General features: G+C 45.0%; 1 protein-coding gene across 6 annotated transcripts in view; it reads left to right on the top strand.

Moving 5' to 3' along the window:
- Nucleotides 1–15,155, top strand: part of LOC310928981 (transcription factor COE1-like) — a gene marked incomplete at both ends in the record, with an annotated part of 53,533 nt that extends 38,378 nt beyond the window's left edge. For 2 of the 6 annotated variants that reach the window (XM_083891659.1, XM_083891658.1), the window contains 6 exons: nt 5,992–6,080; nt 9,477–9,542; nt 10,312–10,474; nt 11,662–11,841; nt 13,421–13,618; nt 15,124–15,155. In XM_083891659.1, the coding sequence (XP_083747785.1) occupies nt 5,992–6,080; nt 9,477–9,542; nt 10,312–10,474; nt 11,662–11,841; nt 13,421–13,618; nt 15,124–15,155 (728 nt within the window). Of the gene's footprint in view, nt 1–5,991; nt 6,081–9,476; nt 9,543–10,311; nt 10,529–11,661; nt 11,842–13,420; nt 13,619–13,861; nt 13,930–15,123 lie in introns of those variants that run through there. The other 4 variants (XM_083891657.1, XM_083891656.1, XM_083891661.1 and 1 more) reach the window with 4 other exon arrangements.
- Between the last annotated feature and the right edge of the window lie 6,794 nt (nt 15,156–21,949).

The raw sequence follows: 21,949 nt of genomic DNA, 5'->3' as shown, positions 1-21,949 counted from the left end.
CCAACACACACACACACACACACACACACATATCAACACAACCTCACACACATACACTCATACATTACATGTGCACGGCAGATCGCACACACATGCGCACGCTGAATCGCATTGGGGACAGCTGGCATTGCTAATCAACTTCTGCTGAGGAGAGGAAAGCAGCTCACAGACCTAATTAAGTCAACACATACTCAATACTGCTGCTACTGCTACTTTGCAAACAAGCCCAACTTACACACACACACACACACACACACACACACACACACACACACACACACACACACACACACACACACACACACACACACACACACACATATATATTTTTACAGTACCACCCATCTTTAGGTTTGCCCCACCCACCTCCTCTTCCCTCCATCGCCTGATCATTGATACTCCAATACCTGCCACTGTTGAACAGGGGGGCGGGGGGGGGGGGGGGGAGACAAGCAGGGAATTTTGGTGGTGAGGAGATTTTCGGAGAAGAGCTATTACAGTAATGTGTCCTTTGTCGTCTCTGAGGACTCCTCTGCTATTAGACTTCAGAAAGCTCCAATTAGTCTCATCAAAGGCAATTAAGCTCTCCACTGATAAGAATAAAAGAAAGTTTTTTTTATCATTCTATGCTCTTCTTCTGTCTTCTTTTATCCCCTTATCCTCCTTCTGTTCCACACTTTGCCCTCTGTCTTACCCACCTCTGGGGGCTCAGAGCTCTCCCTAATCTCTCTCTCTTTTACTGTGTCTCATTATCAACCCCCCCCCCCTTCTCCCCACCCCCTACAAATGCATCTCCATGTTTGGTTGTGTATCACCTCTTACTGGATTGCTGTCTTTGTAACATTCATCAGAGAAGCTCTTCTTTTTCTTTTCTCCAAGCAATATAGAGTGATAATACTCTTTGTCACTAGGACCCGTTTGTGTGTGTGTGTGTGTGTGTGTGTGTGTGTGTGTGTGTGTGTGTGTGTGTGTGTGTGTGTGTGTGTGTGTGTGTGTGTGTGTGTGTGTGTGTGTGTGTGTGTGTGTGTGTGTGTGTGTGTGACACAAGGATACTGGCCATGGATTGAGGGAGTTGATGAATCACCCTTGTCGTTCAAAAGGCAATCCCTCGCTCCTCAGTATGCAGCCTTGTCTGCTTAGTGCTTCCACTACAGCCTCTGCTGATATTAAAAGGCTCTGCTGGCTCACATTAAGGCCAGCACCATGCGCACCGACACGCATCTGCACACACGCACGCACAAACATTAGGGGTAGTTTTTCAGCCCCAAGTGCAGATTAGGTGTGTAGGAAGCATCACTCAGCTGTGGCGAGGAGGAGCAGGAACAGCGAGGGAAAAGACAAAAGTCAAGAACAGAATTTAAACCAGGCGGGAAGCTGCTGATATCTCTCTGTCTCTCTCTCGGTTTCTCTCTGTCTGCCTCTGGGCTTCAAATTAGTTTTAGGAGTGGAGGAAAGACTGTCAGTTTTCTGTCATTTTGTACACTACAGACACTGGAGTGAAACAGATAATGCCCCAGTGAGTGTTGTAAGATGCTGTATAAAGTTTAGGTTTATTTGATTTAGCTCTAATGAAGTTGCTCCACAGAGTGATGAAGTCAGCTTGTCACACACACTGAGAAAGACTGCGTCGCTCATCTGGCGTCTCAGCACTTTCAAATTTTTTTTATTTGAGGATGGGTTTTGTTGATTTTGTGCATGATCTTCCCACTATTTGTCTGAGTCGTGAGAAAATCTGTCACCTGTGTTGGCACAAATCCAAAGTTAGTTTAGGTTTCCTGACATGTTCTTCCATCATCCATGTGCACATGTGATACGTATGCGCTCATGCACAAGCACATACACACATCGCAAATGCAGCATGTAGTCATGTGGCAATAGAAGTGGGGTGCAACCGAGAACTGGTCAATTACTTGTCTTGCTCTTATTTGTGGATGCCGTCTTTTATTGAGCTTGGGGCCTGCTGTTGATTAAAACGGCCAGTCTCCGGCTGGAGACGAGGCAGGCTGAGATAGCTGCACATTTACTGCAGACAGTCCTAAATGCGAGGAAATTCACACCTCTATTTGAGATTGAGATTAATTTTCTGCACCATGTGGCTTGTCTTCCCTCTTTAGCAGGCTCCCTTCTTATTACAGCAGCATCTGCTCCATGATGATGATGTAAATGGATTTGGAATGTAGATTATTTTACGCCCTGCTGAAATGAGCATCGTTCACCAGGGTGGGAACGGTTTCTTGTGTTTTCTCATATCTTAATCCAAGCAAACGCTGCTCATCCAGATTTTTTTCCGAATTTGCATTTTCCCAGTGTGGATCCGTGCTGTCAGGTATTGTTAACTGTCGACATGCACTTTTTGCAACAGATAATTAGAGCTTAGATTGTAGTAGCATCTACACCTCCATTGATTTGTAGAATCTCTTAGCGGCCTCCTCCTCCTCCCCCATCCTCTCCTCCTTCTCCTCCTCCCTCAGCCTTTTCCCTTCCTTTAGGAGTGAAAAGCTCTACTCATCTGTTTTCTGTGTATGAATTTCCAGCCGTGCATTAGTCTCCCTGACATGTTCAAGCGATGCTTTATTTAGCTTGTCGGATTCTGCAAATAAACGCAATCTCGGGGTTTATGGAAAAATGGATAAAAATTAGATTGTAAGGTATTGATCTGGATTGTGGGTAGTCATTGTGTGTGTGTGTGTGTGTGTGTGTGTGTGTGTGTGTGTGTGTGTGTGTGTGTGTGTGTGTGTGTGTGTGTGTGTGTGTGCGTGCGTGCGTGCGTGCGTGTGTGTGTGTGTACGCTGGTGGTTATGGGGCTGGGGGGGGTCTCTCATCTGTGTGAAGGGGGCGGGGGGTTGAAGCCGTAATTCAGGGCTATTGAACCCCCTGCCACTGGCGGTATCGATCGCCAGGCAGCGCTTATGAGATCACACCTGAGCACAGGAGACTGCAGAGGGGAGGGGGAAAAGGAGGGAGGGAGAGAGGGAGAGAGGGAGAGAGGGAGGAAGGCAGAGGGGAAAAAGAAGACGGAGAAACAGAGGGTTGTGATATGATCAGCTCCTTACCCACTGTTAAGAGGGCCTGTTAAGGTGTTAACATCAAGCCTCAGAGCCAATTACCTAACCCTGCAAGTACACTTCACCACCATCAGCCCAGCACACACACACTGTTGTGACACAAAAGGAGAAGGAGATGGCTTTACTGGACTCTTGCTGTACTCTCCCCTCCTCATTCTCTTCACCATTCTGACCTCTCAATTATCACCCTCATTTAACCACTACCACCTACTTCCACTCATTGCCCCCCCCCCCCTCCCCCCCAAACATCCATCCCTTTCACCCCTCCCCTGAAGCTCATACCTCTGACACCCCTACACCCCCCCAACACTAGCCTCCTCTCCTCCTTCTCCTACCCCGTCACCCCTTCATACACACTCCCCCTGCGGCTCTGTGGGTTATTATAGTGAAATATGAAGCGGTGTGGATTCTAGGCTTCATGAAATTTCCATGAGCATTGATCTGATCTGATGTGGGTGATTGCTAGGTGAATCCCTCCAGTCCAGGGCTGTTGCTCATCTATTCATTTATTTATGGCAGTTATGTTTTACTGGCTTTGATTTGCTCTTCTGGAGAGCGACAGCTAAGGATTATAAATGTACCTGTATGTGGGGGTGCTTTGAATCCTGGAGTGAACCTCCAAACCACTCCTATTTCGAGGCAGGAGACTTATTTTTGTTGTCTTCCAACACTAATTCCTGTTGTGAAATTTGAAATATTGAGCATAGATATGAAAAAAAAAAAAAAAAAAAACCCAAAGGAGAAACAGCCGGGTAGTTAGTGGTGTGCGTTGTCCCCCCCACATTCTACTCGGCTGGTTTATGGTCCTTGAAAACGATCAGATACAATATCACTTCCTCTCTCAATTACCAAAATTGTCTCTTTATTTGTAATAGAGGGTATCTATGTTTGTCTCAGAGTTTTGATGCTATTGTTCACTTGAGGCTCATTTGGTACATTGTGGAAAACTGATAAAAAATTCATCATAAAACAAAAGCCTTTGAGAAGAAAGAGAGGATGTTGTCAGAACAATCCGCTCCTCAGACTGAGGCCTAATCCAGGGTAAATCCTCGTTAAGGCTTTGAGGAGATCAGAGACTTGGGAAGTAATGTCAAATATTTGTCCTCAGAAATAATTCGTACTTTATTTGTTGCATGTGATCATCCCATTATTTTGGCTTATCAGTGGACCAGCTGTCCTGTAATGTGTGTCGTATTTCAGAAGTTGAGTCCGCCTTTGTCGTTTCCACCTCTGCTTTTCCCCTCTGTTCTGACTTTTCCTCTTATGGATTACCGGGACGGCCCGCTGCTCTTTTGCTCTTGTTGTCACTTTTGTGTATCTGAGTGAGTGGCTCAGGAGGCACCATGGTGAAGTCACTAAAGGTCCAGCAGGACAGCTTGTACTCATAGCCTCCAGGGGCCTTTTTCTGAGGGCCGCCTAGTCAGCCTGGCTGCTCAGATGTGAGGCGAGCAGGGCATCAGCCCTCGGGAAACGTCCAAGCTGTGACCCACAGGGGAAACAGAAGGAGAGCACAGACTCATACAGGCAACCCTCATGCAACATGGCTCCTTTTCTTTGACTTCTTACACACAAATACATTTACTACATGTCAAAGCCACAGATACACTTTGAACAGAAGCAGTATCTCATAGGCTGGAGCCCAGAAAATAGTCATTCATTGAGGGTGCACCATGGCTCCCAAGGCAAACCACACAGAGACTGAGGGGGAGGAGGGTAAAAAAAGACAGAGAAACAGAGAGAGAGAGTACATTAGAAATGAATTATGGGCAGACAGCACTTATCCAACAATCCTCCTCTGAAGTGTTTGTACTGTACGCCTCAGATCTTCATTGTATTTATTCTAATGTTTAAATATTCATGGTAAATCTTCTCATATTCAATTACCGTAGCACGACCAGCATGCAGAGAGAGTACTTTCTCCCTGCTGCCTGGATGATCTGACTCTGTGTGTGTGTGTGTGTGTGTGTGTGTGTGTGTGTGTGTGTGTGTGTGTGTGTGTGTGTGTGTGTGTGTGTGCACGTGTGTGTGTTTAGTTTGTTCCCCGGAGCGATCAAGCCTTTGTTATATTGGAACCAGGCTCTGTAATTGCTTATATTAGTCGCTGATCAACGCAAGACCACAGGACACACGCACACATGCATGCAGACAAACACACATGCACCCCTGATTCCTGACAGTCTTTTTATTAAGCACCAAAGCAGGCGACAGAGAGAGATTCATTACATCACAGGCAAACAAAGACACATAGACTTAATAGAGAACACCCACATTTTCAGTATGTAAAACCATGCTTAATTCAGTCGTTTCTGCTGTCAGTCGATTCGCTTGCTTTATCTTGCAGTTACACTTGAACAGTTGGTGTTTTCATTATTAAGAATCAAGCATTAAAGGTGAAGTAAGTAGTTTATAGTGCCATCTAGAGGAGAGGCTGAAATTTACAACAACAAACTGCTCCTCTGCTCACCCCCTCCCCTCCCTGAGGGCTACGGTATCCGCAGCTGGTCAAATGTCGCCCTCGTCGTCTTTCTCCGTGTCAGCAGATGACGTTCGTGAGGCGAGGGAGAGGGCGAGCTACCGCGGCCATAGCAGTCGAAGCGGAGAGCGTGGAGGCGGGACTTCCGCTACAAGTAAAGCGACGCTTGATTTGTTTTCTCGCGTTTGTCCATACAGGCTCCGATAGAAACATGGCGTCTCTCTGCTAACAGTGGCAATGCAACAGTGACCCGCGACCGTGTTATTTTACATGCCTTTTTGAAACACTACGAAAATGAAACAAAAACTATTATACAGCGACTAGACAATGCAGGAGCACATAATATGTATAAAAAAGTGGATTTTGGGTTATATAAACCCATAAATACTACACAGTGTCCCTTTAAACATGTTTTTTTTTCCTCTCTCCATCTCTCTCCTCTCCTGTTCTTAGCACTGAACGAGCCAACTATAGACTACGGCTTCCAGAGGTTACAGAAGGTCATCCCCAGACACCCCGGAGACCAAGAGAGATTACCTAAGGTACCGTGCCTGCAATCCTCTCATGTGTCAGTGCTCATGCTGGTTGCCACATGCAGTTATTTTATATGAATTTGTCTTGGTAACGCTGGTACAGATGCGTATTGACAACTTCTCGAGTTTCATAGCATATATGGATATACATGGCACAAGGGCAGTGTGACCTCACACACACAGATGAATGATTTTGTGAAACAGACATAAGGGCCATGCATGACACTATATAGTGTGCACATAAACATTTTTATCATACGTTCATGGTCATTTCTGCTCAAACAAATGGTGTATTTGCACAGAAAACACACAAACAACTCTATTCATCCTTCCACTGAGTGTAAGGTCATTTAGACTGGCAAAGTGGGAGAGAGAAAAGGGAGAGATGGAGGGAGGAAAAGAGAGTGGGGGGGAGAGAGAGAGGAAAAGAGGTTGAGGGGAGAAAGGAAGAGAGAGGCAGAAGCAGGTTAGGTGATCCATCATAGCTGTCCAGTCTTACCTCCTGCTGGGTCAGTGGATCGAAGTCAACCCCGGGTGGACTTTATTACTTCCAACACACACACATACACACTTTTCTGTGCCTGTGCATGCACACACACGCAAACACACAAACACACACTGTGTATAGGAAAGTCACCATGAGGCAGAGATGGAGAGTCCAGGTAGATGCAGAAGGAAGATAGAGAAATCACTTGTCCTCTGTGTGTGTCATGCTTGGTGGATACAAGACTTGTCCTATAGTGAGTTCTGGTCTTTAGCCTATCAACCCCCTGTATCTCTCTAAATATCTTTGTATCCATCCATCTCCTCACTTCTCCTCCTCTTCCTCTCTTCCTCTGTGGTGTCTCTGTCTCCTCTAAATGAACAGTGGTAGCTGGCAGGCCTGGTTGTTCATTTCAGCTCTATTGATTTGTGCCTTTATTGAGGTAATAACAGTTTGTTGACCACACTACTCTCAAACGTTGGCCTCAATCATTACAGAGAGGGGCAGGAGAGGGGCACACGCTGGCAATTTCTTGAGCAACAAATGTCCATTCAAGGCTGCCTTGGCAAAGCCTCTTTGTAGCTGTGCTGTAGTCAATTTTTAATCGAGATGAAATTGATTGGGTATAATTTATTCTGCTCGAGTGGTACCTTTTGCAAGGAGATTCCTAATGAACCCCCAGCAGGAAACAAGCAGGATATCTGCAACTGCCTGTTCTATCTCTGCGTGTTATGGTAATGATCCGGAGTCCAGCTGAAAACAGCCCTCATACTGTGCTGCAGCTGATCGTCAGAGTGAGGAGGGAGTGCTGTGCAGCTCAGACTGTCGGGTGTTTAGCTAAGTCTGTGGTGGAGCTGGGGGTCTGGGGCCGGTTAATGAGTGGCGTCCCTGCCAGACGAGGCCAGGCTCTGCTCTGGATCAGGTTCCCCTTCCTGTTGACGTCTCTGTGGGCCTGACTTTACGGGAAGAGACCCTGCGCCCAGGAAATGGTCTCCCCTTACAGCAGCAGAGCTAGGGATGCAGCACGGCGCTAACCACATTTATCTGTTTATCAGAATGACTCTGGAGCGCTGCCTAATCGTGTTTAGCAACTGGACAGATCCCTTTGCTAACGAGAGACTGATAGGTACAGACAGGGCACAGGACCATGAGAGAGTGCTCAATGCAAAGAACGAGGACAGAGAAGAAGAGGGAAGGAGGAGAAGAGAAAGTAGTGTGGAGGCACAGGTGAGGAGAGGGGAGATTAGAAGCAGAGTCAGGAGCTATGAGGCTCATTGATGTGCAGAGAGAGGCAAAAAAAGAAACTAAGTTTAAGATGAAGTGACTGAGGCTTCACCTGTCCTCCCTGAACACCATTACACTCCAGCTGCAGATCTGTTTATGTCCCAATGCTTCATACTTCCCTCATTTCCCACTGCTCCTCCCTCTCTTCCACCTTATCCTCCCTTCACCCCCCCCCTACCCCCCCCCCCTTCATTCGTCCATCTATCTAGCAATCCCTGGGAGGTACGGGGCATCTAGGAAAAGAAGAGAGAAGGAAGTGAGGAGCAGAGCATACATACTAAAGAACCACTTACCTACCCAGGGCCTCTACATCTCTCAATCACCTCGGGCAGGCCTCCTCTCTGGTCTCCCCTCCCATGCCACCCCCGCCTCCCCCACCCAATCCCCCCTTACCTCCCTTTCTGCTTCCCCTAGATAGTGCTAGTAATGGGAGGTTAACACAGAGGCAGCGCTCCCATTATTGAGTGAATTTAGCACCTCGGACAGCGCTCTACAATCTTTATTGCTTTGCTGACCCTCTCGTCATGTCCTAGCTGTGCTCGACAGGCTCCACATGTGCATGTGTGTGTGTGTGTGTGTGTGTGTGTGTGTGTGTGTGTGTGTGTGTGTGTGTGTGTGTGTGTGTGTGTGTGTGTGTGTGTGTGTGTGTGTGTGTGTGTGTGTGTGTGTGTGTGTGCCTGCGTGTGTGCCTGCGTGTGTGTGTGATATGAGGTCTGATTGAAAGGCGGTGTGTCACAGAACAGAGAGTACACATGCTCCAGGGCTTGTTCGCAGCGAGGGATACACTCAGGAGGGTATAGCGCACAGCGTGTGTTTGAAAGAGAAGGAGGGAGAGAGAAACGAGAGGAAGGTTGGAGGGAAGGGGGCTGCAATTTTCTGGTTGTCGCGCCTCCAGCATATATCCTGGCCCCGGCACATTAACTTTTAAAAAGGGTTTCGTAGAGCTGTAGGTGTCTACATCACACACACACGTAGTGCGACTGCCTGCAGTCACACACTCATACACTCAGGGAGGGAAAAGAAAAGAGACAGAGGGGAGAGAAAGGAGGGTAAGCTGTAGAAAATGAGCGCAGAGAAACGGCTACACTATGTTAGGATAAATGTTTGATGTGGGAAATTCCACTTGGCGGTTTTCATCTGAGCAATGATGTTCTACATTTATCACACAAAGTGGATGCAGGACTATTCACTTGGATCATTACCAGGGTTAATACAGGGCAGAAAGACGGGTGTGTCCCAGCTGATGAGGGGAGTTGTATAGCCGTCAACCTGATGATATGTTGTGTTAAATGAGATTGATGTGCGATCATGCGCCGTAGATTCATGATCCGGTGGTGACAGGAGGGTGGAGAAGACGTAGAAGATGGTTGACTGATAGAGAGATATAGGCTCATGTTTTATTCACAGATAACGGTATCCTCCCGTTGCTCTCCCAAACTGCCCAGCGAGTAACAAAGTGCCGGGACAGGCCCATTTCTCTTCCCCTCCCTTCCTCATGGATGTCTCTTTCCTCTCTCACACGCTCTGTTCTGCATTCACAGCATAATGTAAGAAAGGAAATGTAATAAAAGTAACTGAACTCTTTGAGCTGTCACACTTGTGATCAATCTCCTTTGTCTTTCTATGCTTGATTGTAGGAGGTGATCTTAAAGAGAGCAGCAGACCTGGTAGAAGCCTTGTACGGGATGCCTCACAATAACCAGGTACACACACAAACACACACATATAAAGCTGTACAATAAGATCAAAAATATCATATTGGGATATAATTCAAAATGGGTCTGACTGATCATTTTTGGACCTTAACTGTTATTTTCAGGAAAAAATATTACCAAATGCTGGCTTTAACAAGTAAGCACTGCAGACTTTGACCACAATGCTGTTTTGTCGCAAATTCTATCTTCATCAAATAATTGCAGTTTGAATATTGCACTTGGTCATTATGCAATCTAGATTATCTTGCGATTAATTGTGCAACCCTGCAAAAAAAAAGAAAGAAAAAGCTTGTACACAAGCACCACCTAAAAAATCATGTTTATGGTTAGGACCACATGACGCCATAAAAGGTGGCACAGCACCCTGCTGTGTTCATGCACACACACATGGGAATAAGTTCGCTCTTCTTATCAACTGATATTCCTGAAGAGAAAGGGAGGAGGGGGGAACGGGGAAGGCAGATGAAGCAGAGGAATGGGATTAATGGTATGTTCAAATCTGGTAGCAAGAGAGTAAGAGGCTGAAGGTTTGATGAGTCTGTTAATCTTCCTTTCCTCCCATTTACTGGCACCAGTCCCACCACTCCCTGTGAACACTGATAAAAGCCACTCAGCCTGTTAGTTTTACATGTGCAGTATCTGAGTGGAGTATTCTTATGAGATCATTATGCCTTCTCTTCACTTCTCTTGTCCTTGTTCTTCTTCTTGTCATCTCCTCCTGTTGCTGACCACAGCTCTTTTTTTCCCTCATTGTCAGGAGATGATTCTGAAACGAGCGGCCGACATCGCAGAGGCTCTGTACACAACAGTGCCACGAGGGCACAACCAGCTCGCCAGTCTTGGCAGCGGCTCCGTCCATGCTGGCATGATGTCTGTAAACTCCTTCACTGGGTCAGAGGTGGCACAAACAGCCAATCAGGGTGAGCAAACTCGACAGTCAGTCTGTTATCATTTGAAGTGTGGCAGTGATTTATGTGTGTATTTTTTTCATTTTGTGGAGAATAGTGCGAGGGAGACATTTTATTTTTCACATGGGAAATTCAGATGGTGCGATTTAAGAACGTGGGGCAAATAGGGAAGACTCTGAAAAGGAGGACAAGAGGAGGGGAGAGTTGGCAGCAAGAATCAAGGAAAAAAACTTGAGAGGAGGAAAGAGAGAGCAGGAGAGAGTGAAGAATGAGGAAAAAGAGAGTCATGGATGGAGTACGATGGAGAAATATGAGTGGGTCCTGGGGGTGTGTATATTAGACTGGGGTCAGCCCCTGTCTGACAAAGAGAGATGTGGGTGCAGTCAGCGGTGATTCATCACATGTATCAGGGGAAGGAGAGGAGAGTGGATGGACCGACCTCTGAATGTGTCTCAGTACTCACAATGAGCTTCCTCACCTCGTCCTCCACCCTTCATATTCATCCGGAAACATCTTCCGATATTAAGAAAACACAAGATATCAGCTGCTTGACTTCTGGCCCACTGTTCTCCAACTCAGAGCCAAAGAGAGCAGGGAATTGGAGGCACCTAATTAAAGAAGAGGAGGCGACTACAGTAGTGAAGTGCAGCCCATGTTCCACTGGAGAGTAGTCATTTCTTATGTTAGATTCCAGCTGTTTCTTTTTTTCACTGTCAGCAGGTTTGACCCGACATATACATTTATAGCTGTCGTTTCATTGTTTCCTGCTCTATGTTCACTGCCCATGTATGTAAAGCATGAAATGTTCTGTCAGTAATACTGGCTTCATTCTTTATAAATTACAAGAGAGCTGCAGAGGCCTTTTAGTGTTAATTGCCTTATCAATGGATGTCATTTTGGAGAGGAGCCATTAGGGTTAAAGGCCTCTTTTTTTAAGGAGCTGGACTACAGCTCATTCCCTCGCATATCATTCTTCCTTCTCTCTGTTCATTGCTTCCTCACTCTGCCATATGCTGTCTAAGATTTTTTTTGAAAAACTTCTCTTGGCTTATATTGCTATATTCCATTAGCTGTGTAGGGAACAAGAGTATTTGGCAACGCTGCATGTAGGCTTCCTTGTTTTTTTTGTCTGCCATCTGCTATGCCCCTAACACCTATTATCTCTCTCTCTCCGACTCCCTCTCTTTCCCCGTCCATAGGTTTCAGTAGGAGTACGAGCAGTGTGTCCCCTCACGGTTATGTCCCCAGTTCCACTCCCCAGCAGAGTAGCTACAGCTCTGTCTCCACTAGCATGAATGGCTACGCTAACTCTGGCATGGCAACCTTGGGCACCTCGCCCAACTTCCTCAATGGATCTGCAGGCAACTCACCCTATGCTAGTGAGTAAATCCTCCACATCCTAGATTCAACCACATCAAGCCACAGGGACGAGTGAATCGCAGCCTTTTGAACATAAAAGACTCTGACAGGTATTGAGAAAGGGAGGCGGAAACAAGAAGCTACACACAAGCAGAGAGTCAGTTCAGCTGTATCATCTGTTTCTTTAAGAACAGAGTCAAACGCAAATCCCCACTTTATTGGCCAGGAGAGCGGACCACCACCTAGCATCCCCCTGACACACACCCCATCACCTCTGCTCACACACACACACGTTCACCCTCTACATTAAAGACCCTTGATTAAATCAATAAACTAATTGCTAGAGAAGCAATTCCATTTCAGCTCTTTGATTCCTGGGTGTTAACAAGTATTTTAACAGGCTCATCGGCCCCACACAGACACTTTCAATCAATGGCCCCTCGGCCTGCCTTTGTAGGTCCAATTTTCATTAATTGATTAGTTAGGCCCCTTCATAAATGGATTATGACTTTATTGCGAGGATTTGTCAGGAAGAGCCATAAAAGCTAAGTGTTGGATAATAACAACAATAAAGGCAGAAGCAGATATCAGAGGGCAGGTGAAATACGACTCGGCTGATTGTAAAATCACTGAGGGGGAAAATGCTCTTAGTGTATTAGCAGACAAAAGACAAACCCAGGAAGAGTGGAGGGATGGGATGGTGTTAGATGGAGCCAGGGCTTTGGTTGTAAAGATAATGCTCCGGTCATTTTTTTCTTGACATGAGGGTAGGTTTGCAAATTACAGAAGGTGGAAATGCTTATCAGCATGAATCCAGCTCACAGCTATCATAATTCTCTATTTCACAAGTTTAGCTGTGAACTCCTGGTCACACCAGCATTGTATATAACAGTAACATGTAAAACGAATGTTAAAGATCTATTGTGTAAGAATTAGTGACCTCTAATGTTGAGACTGCAGATTGCAACAGAGGACTCCTCCACTCAGCCCTCCCTTTCCCAAGTGTGTCAGGGAACTATGGTGGCCTTATAGATAAAACATTAATAGCATTTCGGACAACTGCTACCAATGGAGCTAATGATCTGTTTTAAATGCGACATGTCATCATCCCATTTGTTTTGTGTTTTTGTTGGACCCATTGGCATCTCATAGCATGATGATCTGTGTAGAAGTTGTTGTTTGTAAGTTGCCCTGGAAACAAAATTACCAGTACAGCACCCTGAGTTTGTGAGGAGGTGTTTATTCAGTTGTTGTAACCCATGAATCATCAAAACTGATTCTACAGTTAAAAATATTCACAGCCATCTCAACACATTTTGTGTTAGCTTTTGAATATCTCATTGCCAGGTGAACACTAATAATCTGAAAAAAGTCTCAGCCTGATGACCCCAAATCCAAAATATTGTCCCTCCTGCCACTGTCCATTGACCAGTCCCTTTCTGTTCGTCCCGTCTGCCTGTCCTCTGCCCACGGTCGTCTCTCTAACCCCGTCTTCCCCTCTTCCATCTCCCTCCTTCCTCCCCGCCCTTCCCTGACATGCTCCCCATGACCTCCTTAATCCCCACTCCCCCCATTCCCACTCCATCTCTGTCTCCTCAGTCGTCCCATCAAGCCCCACCATGGCTTCATCGACCAGCCTGCCGTCCAACTGCAGCAGCTCCTCCGGCATCTTCTCCTTCTCTCCAGCCAACATGGTTTCTGCGGCCGTCAAGCAGAAGAGCGCCTTCGCCCCTGTTGTTCGACCCCAGAACTCCCCTCCGCCCACGTGCAACAGCACTAATGCTAACAGCCTGCAAGGTGAGGCACAAAACAAGTAGCCCCCCCCCCCCCCACACGCGCATTTAATTTCCCAATATTCAATGAACCTGGAGCTGATATGCAGTGAAAACATCAATTATCTTAAAGTGAATTTACTCACATCTTGCTATTCACCTCCATGTGATAATAATATCTCACTTTTAATTCCACTTGCCTTTTCTCCCTCCTTCTCTCTCCTTTTTCTGCCCCCCTTGATGCCTCCATTCTCCTTCCTTACTGTAGATCAGTCTTTTGTGGACTCTAGCAAGTACTCATCAGCCAGCTCTCTGCAGGGCCTGGCCTTCTCCTGAAGTATGTTATCCCTCTCTCCAATGCTTCTTATTCTGGTTCCTTCCATTGCACTGTCCCTCCACTCCACTTGCAAACACCAGCTCATCCTGCCCTACCCTTCCTCCTCTTCTCTGTTTTTATTTTTCACCCTCGACTTGTCTGAGAGACAGCATGCCACGCCATATGTGTTCCATTTCCTGTTTTTGCTTCCTGCTTCCTGCCTGTGCTCCGCTGGGTGTCTCTGTGAGTAGCGGTGGCGGTGGTGGTGGGGTGTGTGGGGTTTGTTATGCCACCGTGGGTCACTCTGTTCTCCCATTTCCAGCAAATGCAGCACAGGGTCTGTTCGTCTAGGCAGGATGTTGTATAGCGTTGAGATCCTGAGAGAGAGAAATGATGGATGGGAATCTTTATCAGAGCCCCAAGCTAAGCACTTCCCCACTTCCTCTCTCGGCGTTGATGAGCACTGACCACGGTGACCCAAGAGCTAGTGGCCACTGTGTGCTGATCACACTGACACACACACAAGCATATGTGTTCCTGTGCACGCACACACACACCATTCTGTTAATCCCAACAAACTGGAAACACAGGAAATAACCAGGGAATTAGTGGATTGAAGAGAGAGGGGGAATCAATAGGCAGCCAATATGTTATATGAAAAATTCCTGCCTGTGATGGTGTCTGTGTAGAAATGGGGGGAAGGGAAGGGGGTGAGGCGAGGAGGTTTCAGTGAGGAGGTGAGAATAGTGTAAGGCGTGGAATAGTGGAAAGGCAGAGCATGATATAAGAAGGTAAGAATGTGAATAAAGATGGCTACAAAAAAACCTGTGGATTCCATTTGTTTCATCACCTTTCGTCACCTCCCTCATCTCACCATCACCACATACTCAGTGTAAAGTCTGAATTATGCTCCATGATGCACGACATAAATGCGGACAGTTAACAGTGTGAGCTGTCGCATGAGGCTGTTCAGAGAGCCTGCAAACAGCTGAATGATGTTGTCAACGTTCGCAGCGCAGCGTAGCAAAATGTTTTGATTTCGGGGGCCTCCGAATGAAGAGAGACGTTTTTTGTTCACCACATGCTGGAGCACATTTCTGTTATGCGACTGTTGTGATGACAGATGAAATCCAGCAATCACATGACTGACCTCTCCTTCTCTTTTTCCCTCCCATTTGTCTCCCTCTTCCTCCCCCTCTTTTCGCACAAAGCAGCGATTCCCGGGATGATCGTTCCGCCCATGTAGTGGATCTGGAATAGCTGGAGATTTAGGATATTTTGAGAGGAAAAGACACAGTAGGCGAGTCTCTGTCATGCTCCGCAGCTGAACTGAAGGACGTCAAGATAAGATGCGGGACTAAAACTCAGGCCTTTCTATTGGGATATCATCTGAAGGGGTAGGGGAGGAGGAAAAAAGGGACAATACGAACCTTTGTGATTTGTTATTTCCCTCTTGGTTGAATTAGTGTAGCTTCTCTGACACCACCTTTGATGGAGTGTATAGAGACTGATAGTTTGCCCACAGTGTGACACTGACCTCATGAACAGAGCATTTATTTATCTTTGTGTTTGATTACTGGAGGCCCCACACGCCGTCTTGCAATCCCTAGCTGGCACAAATGACAGTGTTGGTTTGGCCATGAAGTTTACCTAACCTCTGTCACAATAGAAGATGCTTTACTTAGCTCAGCCGGCTCACTGAAATCACAGAGCAACACCGGCCACATAGAACTAAGGTCAACAACACACAAAAAAAACAACGCAAAGAAATACATACACAAACAAAATCCACCCTTTTATTTTGCTGCTAATTATCCCATAAAAGTAAAAGAAATGTCAAATCAAAAATCTCTCCCTTCTGCTATTTTTCACATCAGAACCATGCCTTTCTTTCTGTTTATTTTTTCATTTGGTTTGATTGTTTGTTTGAATTTTAATAAAACTGTGAGGATTGAGCTGTTTGCAATATGCTTTTCTGCTTGTCGTGTTAAGAAAAGGTGATGATTTAGCCAAAACTGACACGCTGTCAGAGATTTTAGGTGAAGACTTGAAAAGCCAGAGGATGTGTGTGCTCAGCCAGCACTGTACTGAAGGAGTCTAGCAAATATCAAATTAGAATAAATGCGTGAAATATGTGATATATTTTTGTATATAACAAAAAAATGTTGAATTTTTCATTTGACAATTTTTTGTTTTTGCTATAGGTATAGTTTGAAATGTAAACAATGTCTTAAGGCAGCTTCTCAGTACAGAAGATAGATTTACTGTGTGTTGTCAATATCTCATCTGCAAAACATGAGAAACATGGATTTGGATACAACAAAGGGATTCCTGTAAAATATCCTATAAATAATGTATTTATCCCTTGTATTTGTACATTGCCTCTCACCCTCTGTTGAGTTGTGTTGTGTAAGTTTAATACAGTAAGTGAACATATTTCATAGTGTTTTTTTTTCATTATTTACTCCCTATTTAAAAGTGACCATATTTTTTTTTTTTGGTTTCATTTTGGTTTGTTTTGTATGTTGGTTGTTTTGGTTCACCATGCATTCATTTGTTGATTCAAAACATGCTGTTGTCTATTTTTGTATGATTTGTAAGTTAATAAAACATATTTTCTTTTTTGCTTATGAAAATGTTAATTGTATGGCAAAAAAAGTAGCATCTTATTCAGAGAATTTGGTTGAAGTAGATTTTTTAAGAATATATACATACATTAATATATACTGTAAATCTATATCTTTTTTTGTTTGAACACTTTGAGGCTTTCAGATTGATACTGTTCTTGAACTGATAATATGCATGGGTTCTTATCTTGAGTGACACTTTCTTTTTTGTGTGTGGAAAACCAAGAGAAGTAAGAAATTGCTCTGTGTTTTTCTTTCCTTGTGTTTCCTCGTTTTCCCCCTCTGTTCTTTCTTATCCTATGTTATTTATGCCTGCTTACATACTGTATCTATATACTGTATCTTTTTTTTCTGTCACTGTAATCTTTACCAGCAGTCTAGATGCCTTAACAATGCAAACCCATTCTTCATTCAATCACGTGTACAGTTTTTTTACCCTCACCACAATTGTCTGTTGCCACAGAGGAATTCATGGGAACTTGGGGACAAAGCACAAACCCACTCTGTTTGGTGGTGAAGCCAGACTAGAATACAAAGAGCCATAATTTAACAATCACACACATATACACACACACCCCCCGATGTACTATAATACTACAGCGATGGCATGCTTTGAAGGACAGACAGTGCTGAGAGGCCCGTCTCAGCTGTGCTCAGTGCACTTTAGTGTTCACAGAAACACTTTGTCTTTTTTTTTTTTAGATTATTTATTATTATTTGTCTGATGAAATCATTTCTACAGCATGTTGGTAATAATTCTGCGTGACAACAAAGAGCTGTTTTAATTGAAGTACAAAGGGGGAGCACAGTGAAGAATGAACACTGTCGCAGCACAAGTTTAATCTCACACATGGAGTCGTAGGTCTGACTCTAGGATCTGACAGTCGATCCCAACAGTCCTCTTTCCCGCATTAGCCTTCGGACAACACAGCTTCAATACAAGCCAAACACAACCAGAACAAGCGAGGAGGCATGAAAGGGCGCTCCTTGGCCTCTCAGCCATTTCTGTAGTCTTTCCTTTGTGTGTCTTCAAGCGGTTGCTGGACAGAGTATAGGGCTTTTCTCCCCGCTTTTCTTTTCTAGAGTCTGGTTTTGTTAAGTGGGTAGAAAGGGCCATTTTAACAGAGGCCACTGCTGACAGACGAGTGTTTTTCAGGCAATTGTGTGCCTGTGCCGGTCTGAGCTGGGGCAGGAGGAGCCACACCATATCTGTTTCAGATGAACTGCATAGGTCTGTTGTCATACAATGGCTGCTTTGTAAGCAAAGTCCCATCCTGGTTATGAATATTGGTAATGGGTGACAAAGTTTTGTATTTAAGTAACAAATAACAACAAACGAAAAAAAATGCAAACCAAATAGCTGGTGTCTATTTTACCTCTGTTTTGTCTTTGACTGCAAATACACTGAACAACTCTATGATATAAGGGAAGAAAAAATCTACTGTATAGATTGTTATTGTTTTTGATGAAAAATGAGCTGTAAGATAACTTTTGGACTCTCACAATGTTGAATTAAAGTTACCTCTTGTCTGTGATTAGTGTTGTCTTTCTGTTGTTTCAAAATATGGATTTCATACGATCACCAATTGACGAGTTAACTTCACTTGTGACAGTGACATTTCTGATCATCATAATCAGTTTGAAAAACCCTTTAAATGTTTTTTTACAAATATAAGAAAAATTGAAAGACAAAAATGAATTCAAAACCAAGTCATGAAGTCAGAGAAAGTCGGAGACCATGGTGTGGATCTTTTATACAGCTTTGATTTGAGTTTCTAGGAGCACATTGTCTTTAATAACTGAAAGAAAAGCAACAGGACTTGCCCTCGAGTTGACCATGCAGCTAAATGGAATATGTGGTGACCCCCAATGGGACGTACGGTCACTCGAACCAACTTCACATGTCTTGTGCTGAGATTCTGCCAGAAGAACAATCATCTCAGCAGTAATACATCAATCAGACTTTTATGATTTAGCCAGTGATTTTGAAGGGAAAAAAAGAGGTGTCATAGTACAGGTGAACTTTGCAAGATGAAGATGAAGATTTATTTTTAGCAGGTGAGGAAGATTCTCAGGAGCAGGGACAGATGGACTACATAAATAAGTGCAAGCCTGCTGCTACAGGGGCAATGATCCACCTATTCAGCAAGACACTGCTGGTAAAGATTACAGTGACAGAAAAAAAGTCAAGAAGTGACTGGAGTGATTTCGGGGCAAGACTCTAATGCTCCGTCCCAATACCTCCCCCTTAAAATTTCCCCTTGGTTTTGAGTGCCCTCAACCATAAATTCCCCTCGTTGAGGGAAGTGGTATTGGGACATCCCTACATGCAAATTAGCGTAGTGAACGTGACAAACGTGCTAACCTAATTGTCACATGTTGACAATTCTGCCGATGGAGCGTGCTACTATTTTCATTCAGGAAAAATGCCGGCGGATCAGCTGTTTGTTTTTCTCTGTCAACGCTCGTTTGTTTCCCTCCTCGTATACGCTATATCGCGAATGTGATTGAAATCAGACAAGTCCAGGGTATTCGTGTTCAAGTGAACGCCGGTACACACATCCACACGCTGACAAAACTACCCAGATGTAGCAGAGCTGGCTGGCGGCTGTTAGCCAGGTGCTTCCAGAGCGTTTGCCCATCATGCAGCTCTGCGTGTCGGGAGTGCTCTCTTGGGGCGCTCGGCGGGTAGCCGCTCGCTAGCTAATTAGCTCGCTGCTTTCATAAATCGTCACTTATTTTCTGACATTAGTGTTCAAAGCTCAGCAGTCCTTTGGATGTATATCAAACCAACATATTCCAACATAATTCAACATTGTAACGTGCTTATTTGCGAAAATATATTACAACGAAAATGTTCCACGGTAGATGTGGCCGCCATCTTTGTTGAAAAATATCAGCTGGCTCACTGAATTCGCAAAGCATCATGGGTAATTTCATCTTCCACTTCTTCATCAGAGCTCACTACATTTTGAGGGTTGATTATAAGGGGAAAATCACATTTCCCCTTGCTCCACCCTACACGTGAACGCGCAAAATGTAGGGTTAGGGGAAAAATGTAGGGTTAGGGGAGGTATTGGGACAGGGCCTAAGGCAGAATCCCAATTCCACTCCTTCCCCCTTCCCCCTATCCCTTTGTCAGAGTTCCCCTTGGCCCTCAATACAGAGTTGAGGGTGCTAGGGGTAAGAGCGTTACCCTAAGAAATGAGACACACCTCCATTAGGTCCTCACGTCGTCCGGACTAGATGCTCGCAGACTGCTACATCAACAAGCTGATGCGATGCTTGTTGATGTAACAATCCAAAAATTCCGTCCTCACAAGTAATGTCTGTTGCCTGGGTTATTTTTCTGTTTTTACCACTGTCAGCTGCTAACCAACGACATCGGCGGCGACGCTGACGTGAGGAGTGTTCACACACAGTTACAGCGACTGCAGACCCGCTGCATTACCATAGCCCCCATCAAACGCATGCACACACGGTGCAGAGGGAGAAAGCTGCTCGCAGACAGAGCCAAGTAGAGCGGGGACAGAATTTCCTGCTCTGTCCTGAAGACGTTACTGTGCACTCCGGCACAATTTGTAAATGTTTTGTAAAATTTAGCGATAGCAGCTAGCTAATCACTTATGAAAGGAACACCGGGATAGCATCGGCTACGACTAGCTAGTAATTCAAAACAAACTTGACTAGTGATTCAGAAACACTGTTGACAATTGAAGAAGACCGCAATACAATCATTACACATGACTGTAGTAATTAAAATGCTGAAAATACATTTGTGCGAGTCTTTAACGGCCGGCTTTCAAACTTCGCTGACAGGTGACGCGGCGGAAGCTGGGAAATTCCTCAAAGCCCTCTGTTTCAAGTGCGGTCCTGAAGAAGCTTAATTTCAAGGGCTACGTAGCCCTATGGCTTGGCCCTAGCCCTTAAGCCCAATTTATACTCCTGCGTAAAGTGCTCTGCTTAGGCTACGCAGAGTCCTCTGCGTCGACGCAGAACCTGTCGAAGAGCCTCTGCGTCGTCTCCGGGTGCACGGAATATTTATTAAGTGTCCGTCACTCCGTCAAGGGACAACGGAGACGCAAGAGCTGCAATTGGTCCTCAGGACAGGCCGAGCGAAGCTGCTCTGTGCCGGCTCACAGTGAGCAGCGAGCGACCACAGAGGGCGGAGCTGAACACCGCCGACTTCGTCGCTGCCGAACTATAAATACGTCATATCTTAACACACACAGCACATGTTTAGACTCTAAATGGCCAATTTCTCGCCTCAAATTATCTTAAAACTGCGTTCCGGGACACAGAAAAGTGACAAACGGCCGCTGTTTCAACAACAACAGTCTTTTTCCCTCGGACGCCATTGCTCACTGTAGCCAAAAGCACAACAACCTTGCGCAGCGACCCCTACTGATCGGGCGGGAAATTGCAGCGCCTATCCGTCACCACGACGCAGAAGTATAAAGGCTTGGATAACGCATTACGCAGTCGGAGAAGTATAATGTGGCCTTTAACCCTAATGAGAAATGAGACAGCCCTACCCCTCACATGAACGCGCAAAAACAAGGGGTAGGGGGAAGGGGTGGAATTGGGATTCAGCCTAAGTGTCCATGAGTGGTCGCGTCAAAGCTCACACTTGAACTCCTAGAAAAGGGAGACAGACCTGAAGATGGAAGTTCACAAACACTGCCAGGAAGAAAGGGATTAACTGTTCAAGTCCACAGGTGCAAAGCACTTAGAGAAAGTCCTGTAGCTGTGATCTCTCAGAGTTGTCTGTGATGTACTGAATTTAATATTTTTGTGATAACGTGATTGTTAGCATTGCCACCTCACAGCAGGAAGGTCAGAGTTTCAAATTCCACTTCAACAGAGGGCCTCTCTGTGTGCATGTTTCCAGGGTATTCTGGCTTTCTCTCAAAGTCCAAAACAGATTGGGGTTAGATTATTCAGAGACTCACCAGTCCCCATTCCACTGGTCAAAAAAACTGTTTAATCCTGGATTTAACAGGTCTTTGATTAATGTCTCTGCAAAACACGCAGGTTTTTTGACTCCAGCTCCACTCAGCATCAGTAAGAACATGAGACCAAGGTGAACATGTTAATTTCTTCTTTGGCTACTTTTGCAAGCGATGCAGATTCCTGAGTAATTTCCAGCGCAATACCGAGATGCACGTTCATCTTCAGGCTGTGAGCATTATCCATTAGTGTTTTTAGCAAATTTTACATTTTCCAACTTGTGGTAGTACTAATTTTCTTTTCCATATTACTTCAATCTATTCGCTATTTAAACATTTTTCAACAACAAACATAGAAAAGTAAAAGATACAAAAATATTAATGACTATCATTTTCACTGAGCAGTAGTATTGCTTTCTCATATTCTAGTATTTCTTTTCTCAAACTCATTTTACACATTTTGC

This window comes from Microchirus variegatus, assembly GCF_963457635.1.
Source record: "Microchirus variegatus genome assembly, chromosome: 6".
NCBI lineage: Eukaryota > Metazoa > Chordata > Actinopteri > Pleuronectiformes > Soleidae > Microchirus > Microchirus variegatus.
Note: the sequence above shows the minus strand (reverse complement) of the source record. Positions and strands in the feature narration are given on the sequence as shown.